Here is a 12,002-nt window from a genome sequence, read left to right on the forward strand (position 1 = left end):
TATTTTTATATTTATGTGTGCAATGCCGCAGCGATAAGGCACTCAACAGAGTCGGTGTTGTGATCCAGTGGTTGGTGGTGGTGTGCCTCGACAGTGGGAAAACCTACTCTGTCGATTTGCTTGGAGCATTTAGTATGCTCGCCGATGCGTGGAAGTCGGTGGCACCCACAACGCTGCGCAATTGCTTCTGCCACGCGGGATTTGTGCTGAATGACGAGTTGGCTGCCTTGGACGAGGAGAGCGTCGTCGAGCAGCTGTCAGGCAGTGAGCAGCTCATTGACAACCTTCGCACTGGAAATTCTATCGACCATCTCGTTTTCAGAGTTCACAGACGTGGACCATGAGTTGGAACTGTGTGCTGGGCTCACAGATGAAGAAATTATTCGCCAAGTGCATGCGGAGTCTGAGAGCAACGACGACTCACCTGCAGTAGCGCAGCCGACGTAAGCTGAGCTGATGCAAGCGGCGCGTGGTGCAGAATAGCATTCATGACTTTTTCCGGTCTCAAAGTCAATAATAGGCAATAAATTTAACATTTTCAGTGCACATTTGTTATTTCGGACTGCCCGATTTTTCGGACATTTACGCGGTCCATTGAGAGTGCGAAAAATCGGTCGTCGACTGTATTGCCTCTTAAATGACAGAAACAGCAGAAGACGGTGCCATGTTCATGCAAGGCCTTGGTTTTCACAAGAAATCAAACTCAGTTGTATTTGTAGCCATGTTCAATTCATACTAAAGAGGTAGTTCCCCAAAATGCAAAAAAAAAAAAATTTATATATATATACCTGAAGAAAAGAAAATGGCACAAAGAGGCAATAAGAAAGCAAGAAGATGTGTTTAGTAAGTAGCTATTTAATTATTAGGCAGCATCTTCAGGGCCATGTCGTCACCAACAACTGATATTATAAAGATTTTTACTGGTCCGAGTAATTTTACTATAACAGGGTTCCACTGTGCCCTTTTCATGTAAGGGGATCATATGTTTTCAGCTCAGAAAGCCATCTCCAAGGCAATATTCTTCCATTTCAAATTTCCTCACCCTACTCATCTCCTCCCCTGATTCTGCTTTTCTTTTTTAGAAGTGTATAGAAATCCTACCAGTGATGAGGATAAGTCCACTTGTCAAAATGTTCACTCCCCCCTCAGTTCCCTTTAGCTTGTATCTGTCCCCCCACATATTAACAAGTTGGAGGACATGCATTCAATTTCAAGGCCATAAATGCAGACTGAATACATGATGGGCATTAAGTTATTAATAAAGGGTAGTGATTAAAAAACTAAGGGACACACCTCCTTTATTCCCATGCATGTACTCTGCTTAATCAGCAGTCACAACATAGTGATGCAATGGCCTAGCATGTCTCCTGCCAACTTGATCCTCCATTGTCCATGTCCCAACACCCAATGGAGTAATTTTAAGGAAGTATCAAGTATTTTTGCACGCTGATTCAAAATATTTCACATCAAGCAAGTTTTGAGCACTTATGTCTCGTTCTCTCTGGGGGAGTAGTAAAAAAGCATGCCTGTGTGGCCGTCATGAAATCATATGGTGCTGCCACATAGGAAGATTCCTAGTGGGGAATTGACTATTTCAATTTGCATTAGAAAAAACTGACATTTCAAATGTTGGAAAACTACCACTGCACTTCATCATCAGAACGCTTTTGTGAGGTTCCCAACAGTGAAGCACTGTGATGAAAATGGATTTTGGCAGCAGGCCGATAATTCAAGCTTTCAGTTGATTGTTGCAATTTTTTCTGGGCCCGGCCGAATTAATGAGCAATATAAAAAACAGTATGATGTGCAGACTGGATTTTTCAGTTCAATAAAGAAAATGAACAATATTTTCCACTGATCAGATATCCATCCTACCAATGAGTATGTGCGGGATAATAGAAACAAAAGAGTACTAGAATGACGCCTCCAGAAAGGAGTCATTAACGATGTTGTGTCACCTTAAGTAGGAATATGGGAATATTCGAAACTTAAAATAGCTTTTAAACGGCATTTGCTATTTGAATCGCTCTGTTTGCTATTGGAGCTGTTTCAGCCTCCTAAACATTAAAGAATTGTGAATTTCTAGTAAATCCAAACTGGCGGCGAGCTCTTTCTTCATGGAGCCCAGTGTAACGTGGTCATTGAGAGCCACCGCGGTGCTGTGCACTCGTGAAAGGAAGTGCAGCGCTGGTGGTCTTGGACCTGTAACAAGCTACTGCTGCAGTTTTTTTTGCTATGATTGTGCTCATTTAGAATGACACAGTGGTTCTGTTTGGTCACCTCTAGATCGGTACAAAAGAGCTATGTGACCCCAACCTGTGCAAGGGAGCATTACAGCTGCTACTCTTGTGTACATTTCACAAGCTTGCATTCAGTGCCTTTTTGCACCCCTTCAACCCTTTTCTTATTTGATCCTTGGCCACGCTATAAAAAGCTACAAGTTACGGTAGCACACATAAATTACTTTAGCTTGAACCGGGCATGACAGTCCCCTAAACAAAGATCGATTGAGAAGAATGAATCATGGCTAAAGTGAACCACAGTAGGAGAGGCCAGCGTTTCAAGAACTCAGGGTGGTTGAGAAGGCACTCACAGCCAAAGAATGTGACTGGGCAGCTGGAGCAGGTGCTGCATGTAGTGCTTACATATCAAGTGTTGCCTCTGAAATGATATGCACCTGTCCGCTCCATTTACATCTGCTGTGGTTGGCCTCAGTTGTTTGATCGTACAGTCAAACCCGGATATATCAAACTCGAAGGGGATCGCGAAATAGTTCGATATATCGATAATTCGATATACAGAAATTGGCTTGTGACGGCACTTACGATGCGAAAAAACGATACCGTATTTGTCGCGTAATCAACCCACTCGCATAATGAACCCACCCTCCCTTTTTGCATCGAAAATTAAAAAAAAAAAAAATGCGTTAAGACCAGCTTGCTCACATGCAAACGATTGAGCGATCTCAGCGACGAGCGGCAGCGACAGAGCGAAAAATTTCAAACTTGTTGGAACTGCTGCTTGAGCCACCGCGGCAGCTCAAAACAAGGTTTCAGTGTCGCCGCTGCAGATATCGCGAGCGTTTTCGCTTGCATGTCGATGGCGCGCGTCACTCCGTTTCGGTCGTCTCATCCACAGCTCATTGGCAGCGTGCCAAGATGCTGCGCAGCGATAACGTCCAGGCACGTTTATCTTTTGATAGCTCCAGCGGTGGTGGGGAGCGAACTTGGCAGAAGCCTGGTTCGATTTATCACGCCTCATGATCGCAGCAGCTGACCGCATGCTTTCGTTGATTCATACATGCAAGGATAAACGACTCCCGAAAAAAAAAAAAAAAAAAAAGCCTGCCACTTTCTAACAGCACAACTATAAGAAAGGATGACTCGCAAAAAAAAAAAAAAAGCAAAAACAAAGAGAGAGCTGCTGCTTTTTAACGTCCGCAGGCGCCATAGCCACGTCAGCCCCCGCACGCAGAGGGTTCGCAACAAACGCTGCAGAAAACATCTGACGCCTGTCTGAAAACGGGCTGAGCTGGCTTGCTGAAGGAGAGAGATAGCTCGGCAAAAGGATGGGCCCACCCACGCACATGACTTGCAAACGTCATGTGTTGGCGCGCGGGAAACAATTGCGGATGCGCGCGGCACTGCCCAGACCAGCCGTCGCCGAACTGTCCCCTCTCATTCCTTCCGCGTGTGGCTTGAAAACGTCACGCGGCAAACAGCCAAGGGTGATGCGATCGTCTTTGGGGAAGGCACATCATTTTCCAGTGCGTGGTGCGGAGTCGATATATCGAACGACCGGTGAAATTAAGTTCGATATATGACGCGGCTTTCCTATACTTTTATATGGGATTTTCAAGGGGATATTCCGTGAGTTCGATATAACCAAAATTCGATATATCCGGGTTCGACTGTAATATTATTTGTTTAAATGTTTTTCTGAGCCCTCAACTCTCCCTTTGCACTGCATGTGTCCAAATTTCTTACATTGGTCATTTTTCATCATACTGTTGTTCCCAGTAATCACCGTTATAACAATAGTGGCATCAAAAAAACGGGAATTATGGCTTCTAATGCATAATTCCGCAAAAAATGAGGGGCGCTTCCACATATTTAAGTGGGGAGGCTACCCTTGAACACCAACTTTTTTATTTCTTGAGATATTTGAATGAAATTTTCAGGGTAGGCTCATAGTACAAACATTTGAAGAACAAGCAAGTTTCATGGAGCTGGGCTCGTTAGTTCTCAAGTTAGAGGAGTATATCAAGATGGTTTACATAGGTCCCTTGGGGCAGGCCTGGAGAGTTTGCAAAACATGCTGGCAAATTCGTTATGGTCATTCCTGGATAGTTACCCCAGGGCAAGACAATTCTCTTTTTCCAAATTTCCTCGCTGAAAAATTTCAGCACAGTCCCAAAATCAGTGTTTTTAATGCGACCTGCATTAACCAAATTTTAATTGCTTGTCATTAATTCTAAACACACTATATCGAAAAAAGGAAACTGTCTTGCCCTCAGATATTTTTTTATTGAGGTATGGAATAAAAAATACCTCATGAAAATCTGATAAGCGGTTCTCGAGATACGGCTGTCCTAGGCACCCACACTAGAAAAAAAAGTGATTCTGAGAAAACTGCCCTAGAAGGGTCAGAGAACGCTAACTTTTTTGTTTGTCAAGATATCTCAGTAAAATTCGGCAGGCTCATGCATGGACATTTAAATAACTATTAAGTTTCATAAAGCTGTGTACGCTGGTTCTCAAGTTACAGAAATATATAATATGGGTCCAGGCATGTAGATGACATTGCCTTGCTAAGCAACTCGGGGGATGAACTGCAAATAATGATTGATGACCTAGACAGAAAAAGTAGAAAGGTAGGCTTGAAAATCAATATGCAGAAGACTAAGGTAATGTTCAACAGCCTCGGGAAGGAACAGCAGTTTACATTAGGTAGCGACATACTGGAAGTAGTAGGCGAATATGTCTACTTAGGACAGGTAGTAACCGCAGATCCGGATCATGAAAAGGAAGTAACAAGAAGAATAAGATTGGGATGGAGCGCATTTGGCAAGCACTCGCAGATTATGACTAGCAGCTTACCGGTATCGCTCAAGAGGAAAGTATACAACAGTTGCATCTTGCCTGTACTCACTTATGGGGCTGAAACGTGGAGGCTAACCAAGAGAGTCCTACTTAAGTTAAGGACAACCCAGAGGGCTATGGAACGAAAAATGGTAGGGGTAACTTTAAGAGATAGAAAGCGTGCAGAGTGGGTCAGAGAAATAACTCAAGTTACCGACATTCTAGTGGAAATTAAGAAGAAGAAATGGACATGGGCAGGACATGTAGTGCGAAGAGAGGATAAGCGATGGTCACTGAGAGTAACAAATTGGATTCCAAGGGAAGGAAAGCGTAGCAGGGGGCGGCAGAAAGTTAGGTGGGCGGATGAGATTAAGAAGTTCGCAGGGGTCAAGTGGATGCAGCTAGCACAGGACCGGGTTAAGTGGAGAAATATGGGAGAGGCCTTCGCCCTGCAGTGGGTATAATCAGGCTGATGATGATGATGATGATGTAGAATTTGCGGATTGTGTTGGCATTGCGAAATTCATTGAGGTAATTTCTGGATAGGTAATACGGGGCAAGACAAGGGGCTTTTTTTTATTTGCTTGTTTTCTAAGTTCCACTGTAACAGATGCTAGGACGCTGCAGGCGTTGATGCAGTCGTCGTCGGCGCGCCTTGCCACGAGGACAGCCTTCGTTTCCGTGCATGAGGCATCATGAGCGACCACGCTCAAAGGGCAGATGCGAGATTGTAAATCCGGCGATCGCAAAAACGGTGAAAGGCGAACAGAACGCACGAAGTACAAAGACGGCCAACAACGACAGCAAAGAGCTGGAGCAGACGACGCGGGGAGGTAGCCGGCGGAGACTGACGTGTCAGCGGGTGCAGCAGCCAATAGCATCGCCCAATCCTCCGCGTTCTCGCGGAGCACGCGCTTTGCCCAATCGCAGTCTTGAATTCGAGCGCGGGAAACTCGAAAGCCGCCGCGAGGCTCCCAATCGGAAGAGAGCCATGCCTCGACCGCGCCGCCGTCGAGGGTGGCAGAAGAGAGCGCGAGAATTCACAAACAAAGACCAAGATGGCGGCACTCAGTTCAGAGGGAAAAGAATGGCGCGTGCGCGAAGTTTGGGAATTTTCGGTGCTTGCTTGCTGCTCCGCAGCTGCCGCCGCTTGCTATATAATTAATTTCAAGTATTTCTACGCAGAGTTGGGCATTGATAATTACAGAAAGGGTAGTTTATAAGACATACCACCGGAATATATAATCTTTCAGAAATCGACTGTTTCACGATTTTTCGGTCTTCAAAGGTCGCGTCCCCCCTTAAAGCAGCTCCCCTAGCACTTGGCTATTTTGCATGAACATTAAATTTGTATATATATATGCATACATACCAAACAATCACACAATTCATATTTGTTTCTTTTGTTTTTAATTTTTCGATTCATGTTCAGTTCGATTTGTATCCATTCGCACACCCCTATAATAGTAGCTTTTCTATGCATATGACATGGAGCTAGCACATCAAATCTGTCGCATTCCCCATCGTGGAGATGACTGTTCAGTCTTACAACATTTCTATGCTTCGCTCTTTTGAATAAACAAATAAATATAACATTATTCAATTTATATTTGACTGAATATTTAACTAGACTATTCATATTTGATTCAGTACCAAACCTAAGCTACTATTTGTATTCATTTCAGTTTTAAATAAGCACCCTTGGCATGCTCCTAGTTGTCAGCCAATAAATTGAGCAGGAATTAAGATTTATGGTTTTTTTAGCAGCACCTTATTTCTGTTGCTGTGCCTTGCATCCTGTGCAGTTGTGCATGCCATTTCTGAGGCAACTGCTTAGTGTGGGAGCCAAAATTGATACCCTCACTAGGCCTTTGAGATATGCCATAGTTATTGCAAAATTCAAAATAAGCAAACCTGATACAGACCCCAAGCCCCAGCAGAGCTCCAAAGGCCACAGTAAGCGACAGGCCTCGTGAGAACAGGTTCCCATGGTGGTTGTCCCCAATGACCCGGTACTGTCGCAGCAGGTAGTGAGCGAAGCCAAACAGCATGCCACTTGCCACACTCTGAAAACATTATACCACTTTTTCAAAAGGTTGCACTCAGCCATGTATATATTACAGATTTCATCTGACTCATAGGTTTTTGTTTCCAAAGGCAGGTTTTGTAGCAAGAGCTACATTGGCAACAGCCTCGCCATTTCGCTGTGCCTGTCCGAAAAAGAAGAAGAAAAAAGCAGAGAAAGAAGGAAAAGAAAGAGAAAAAGGAAAAGGATAAGAAGAAGAAAACTGGGTACAGTAAAATCTCGGTGATACGAATCCAGTTGATATGAATTTCGGGATGATACGAATTCGCGAAATTCCCCGGCTAGAGTGCATTGTGTACAATGGGCAAAATTTTGGATGGTTCGAACACTCTCCCGTGCCACTACGGATGATATGAAGGCCCAAATTGCAACCGCAACCTTGAGCACTACGCACTGCCCACACATTGTTGACTCCGCGATCACCAGCCGCGCTGTATGTACGCATCACGAGCAGTTTGCGGTGACGCGTGGTCCACACCTCGCCGACGTTGCAATTTTCTGTCCTCACGCCGCAAAAAGCTTACAGCTTTCAAACCACACCCGTCGCAACCGCCGTAGCTGGCGACAGCATACACGGCCGGTGCGCACGGACCGGACATTGCTGGCCCCGCGATCGCGATCCGCGAGCAGTTTGCGGCGCCACGCAGCCGGCATGTCACCATCCCCATTCATGCTGTACGTGCTGCGAGAAGTACACGGAGGCGAACAGACCACACATCGGCGACATCGGGATCTTTTTCCAGGCAGCGAAAGGTTTGCAGCGGCGCGCGGCCATGAGTAGTAGTCGGCGGCGCACGCGGCGGGTGCGCACGGGCCGCACATTGTAGACTTCGCGACCGCTATTCATGCTGTACACATTGCGAGCAGTCTGCGGTGCCACGCGACTGGCACGTCACTGTCTCTTGTTGTGCTTTACGCGCTGCGAGAAGTCTGCGGAGGCACGCGGCCCGTGCGTTGCCGACGTCGCAATAGACTGTCATGCTGTGTGTGCCGCGAGTATCGAGCTATGACCGCGCGGCCGCAATAAAACTCTTGGACGTAAACAGATATGCGCGACTGCCTTTCTTATGCTTCTGCATACTTATTTTCGTTCGTTTTGACGATTTTTTTTGCGACCCCATGAGATTCGAGGTTCTACTGTAGTTGGTAGAGGCGAACGAAAACAGCGAGTTGCTAGGACAGTAGGTTCGTTCAATGTAGTGATGGTGGTGTGCCCCGGAGTTCAAAGTAGAGATGTCATACCACTGCTGACATCAGAAAGAGAATGGTCAACGATGAGAGGCAAGGGGTGCTCATACGCTAAGAGATTCCCCTATGGCATATATAGAGCTGAAACCATAGAGTAAACTACTACGTGCAAAAACCATGTCTTTACTTTCAAGCCAAACCTAAGCGTAGCCATGCAGATTGCTCTGGCGTAACTCCAGGTTTAACCACAAGCTAAACCACAGCTAATTTTTTTTCAGGATCAGGCATTACTGCCGATTATCCATCGCCAGCTTCACTATTTTCACTGTGCTCAAACATTCTTAAAGTATCCCACTTTGCAACCTTGAGTACTAGTATGCTTCCTCACATTTGATAATTGCTCTGCACGTGTTTAATAAGCATACAATTTTATTTTGTCATTTTAAATATTTCAACAATTCAGTCACTAGTTGGTTTGCGTGATGGCATTAAGTGCAAAGCACAGCCATGAATGATAGAGTGCTTCAAAGACAAGTCCTCGTAGTTGTGCATTTCCCATCATGATCCCTGGTTTGTGATGCCTTTAAAAATAATGTGCTCAAATTGAGAGGGAAGTCTGAGAAATACAACTAAAAAGTTTAATAGCCATCTATTTGTTGTCCTCAGAAAAAATAAATTTTTTTTCTTCACTGATGAGAGAATTAGATTTTTCTACTCCTGACATCAATTAACTTCATGATCAATGTTTGGAAGTTGACAAGATGCGTGCTAAAAACAGTCCTGGATCATTTGCTGACCCTTTCTCAGGTCCACCGGTCAGAAAGCAAAGCATTTGCTCCTGGCAGTTTGCCAACGCGGCTGCAAGCTAATTTTCTCCGGCACCCAGAGCTGGGAAAGTGAAGCACCATGTATGTTGGCTGACGATTAAACAGTGCCAATTACTGAATAGAGACATTGCCACGAAGGGCATGATGGTGCAGTGCCACACAGCTTCCAAACTACTAACTGCAAGGATGCCTTGACAGTAATGAGCTTCCAATGCACCAAGCAGATATAGTTAGACTATCTTTTGTGCATGTTTTTTTTAGGCGAGGTATGCCTTAAAAAGTTTTCACTGTACACTGTACTTATCCAATCCTAACACACATCCTTTTGCCGAAAAAAAAAAATCATAAAGTAGTAAGTGAGTTAGAATCTCATACAAAGCTGCCCATCATTACTGCAATTTCAAGATGGTGGCATAGGCTCTGAAGCTGGGAGCATAGCGATAGCATTGTTATGAAGATGGAAGAGGCTGGGCCATTTAGTGGAGGTCATCACAACAGAGCCGTGGTAATTGAACAAATTGCAGAAGGTTAGGCAAAGCTTTACTCACATAGCGATCAATCTTCCAACGGAACCACCATTCCTTGATAGAGTCATCCGTAGTTACAAAGAGAGCCTTCCAAGGCCGTGTCACAAATATCTTCTCAAAAAACACCTGTACGAGAACACATGATTTGATTATGCACACACTTGGGTTCCTCAAAAGGGCACACGAAGCTCCTCAAGGCAATGTTTCCTTAGAGAAGCAGCCGTGCCATTTGTGACATTGGCATACTGCGTAATTGGTGTTGACAATGTGTTGCTTGGTGGTGGGGTGCACTTTCATATGGCCTAAGCACTGTCGCAGGGTTGACTCCGCCATTGCTAGCTGTATGCACAGGGCACAGCATGGCCCATACATCGCCCCGAGTTGTGATCGTAAATAGATCTGTGTAAATGCTTTCCCCATGCCTGTGCATACTGATTTCGTTTTACTTTAATGATAATTTTTAAAAATTTTCAGATACCATTTTTTTCGCAACCCTGTGAGATTCTTATCACCAAGATCATGCTCTACAATACACACTTAAGCCTTGAATAGAGAAGCTGTAGCTTTGATTTACTGCATATGCTGATCCCTTGCAGCCCGTTTTTTGGACGCGAAGGCTGGCTCATGCTGGAAAGAACAAGCTCTGAAAGCTAGCTTAAGTGACCGCAAGCATTGGGAAATTCAGACTCAATGAGAGCAAGCTTTGGCTTCGGACAAATTTTATGCGCACACTCTCTTGAAAGGTGTATTGCTTCGACGGCCTATAATATTAATGATGAATGCCGCAACAAATAATAAACGTGAATCAGTTCTTCCTGCATAGCCAAAGATTGGCCTGTAAATGTTATCCGATATGATAGATCATGTAATGCCATTAAGGCTATGCGCAAAAAAGACGACACAAAAAACGTCGTCTTTTTGCGCATAGCCTTAATGGCATTACATGATTCAAGCCAACTAGCCCGACAACAACTCTTGTTGATATGATAGATGACTGATATAAGCCCCAATAATTTAGCTAATCACAAATTCCCTTTTCCATACAACTATATAATGTTTACAGTCAGTGACATTCATAGTTCTCTATTATTTTATATATTTATGTAAACGTGGTTGAGATTATGATCAGATACCAGTATCTACTGCAAGTTCTTGTTTTTTCTTACAGTGCATGATTTGTGTTAAAATACTAAACACAGCCAATCAGCCGAGCTGTGGGTGGGCGGGCAGGCGGATGGATTGGATTGGATTGGATTGGATGGGATGGGATGGGATGGATGGGTGGATGGGTGGATGGATGGATGGATGGATGGATGGATAGATGGGTAGGTGGGTGGGTGGGTGGGTCGATGGATGGAATATAGGAGCGTCCCCTTTGAAACAGGGTGGTAGCAGTAGCTATCATGCTCATTTTTCTCCCTATATCTTAATTATTGATTTAGACTGGTTAACTAAACCATCATTCTATTTATTAAATTTTTGTTCCTACATTACTAACATTATGTCACTTCTCTGCTTTTAAGCCACCAATCTTCAAGTCGTTTTTTGCTAGTTTCCACCGCCGGTTTATTCACCCAGCCACTGTTATCTCTAAACCCCAGAGCTTCAGGAACAGTGATTGCGCTTGCATCAACTTCCGGATGTATACCATTACATTCGAGTATTCATTAGAGTTACCACATACAGCACATGCGTCATCTCCATTGTTAAATTTCTTTTTGTGGCTGCGTGTTCTAAGGCACCCTAATCTAGCTTCAAAAAGTAGGGCACTGCCTTGAGTTATCAAAAAAATCTTCCTCCCTGATCTGCATTTTCCACTTTCGCTATAGTTCCACACACTTTCTTATCCATAGAATTTATCAAATTTTTACCTTCTGTGTTTTTCATCTGTTGCTTAACGCTCTTGCTTATGATTTAAAAGTAAAGCAGCGCCACCTTGTTTCCTATACAATATTCATTCAAATGTAATGACAAGGCTGCAGAAGCATAGAATCTATGATCTTGCAGGTCTGCTCACTAGTGGAAATGGAACAAACACACTGTCCGCTGTTTTTGTTGCTACGATGCATCGAATTCTGCCAGCCTGTTCTAATTAGTGATTGAGCGAGGGGAAGTACCCACTTCGCAAATGTGTGCTATCTTGAAACATGCTGTAGCATGCAAGGGTGGTAGTACGGGCTAGTTGGTAATGCATATTTGGAAAAAACAGCGGACTCCTAAAGGGCTCAAAAGAGACAGCGAATATAGCTTTGGTATGCATAGTATATGAAAGAATGCTGCTTTATGATCATTT

General features: G+C 44.2%; 2 protein-coding genes across 3 annotated transcripts in view; both read right to left on the reverse strand.

Moving 5' to 3' along the window:
• The window catches only part of LOC146206971 (uncharacterized), a 138,765-nt gene that overhangs the window by 34,920 nt on the left and 91,843 nt on the right, over window positions 1–12,002 (reverse strand). The gene's annotated exons all lie outside the window — the stretch shown is intronic.
• Window positions 1–12,002, reverse strand: part of LOC146206973 (N-acetylneuraminate (7)9-O-acetyltransferase) — a 61,272-nt gene that overhangs the window by 7,959 nt on the left and 41,311 nt on the right. For both annotated transcript variants that reach the window (XM_084588281.1, XM_084588215.1), the window contains exons 8-9: window positions 9,731–9,835; window positions 7,007–7,147 (exon numbers count right to left, since the gene is read on the reverse strand). In XM_084588281.1, coding sequence (XP_084444407.1) covers window positions 7,007–7,147; window positions 9,731–9,835 — 246 coding nt within the window. The remainder of the gene's footprint in view (window positions 1–7,006; window positions 7,148–9,730; window positions 9,836–12,002) is intronic.

Source organism: Amblyomma maculatum, chromosome 1, assembly GCF_055883805.1.
Source record: "Amblyomma maculatum isolate TAMU_Amacu chromosome 1, ASM5588380v1, whole genome shotgun sequence".
Lineage (NCBI taxonomy): Eukaryota > Metazoa > Arthropoda > Arachnida > Ixodida > Ixodidae > Amblyomma > Amblyomma maculatum.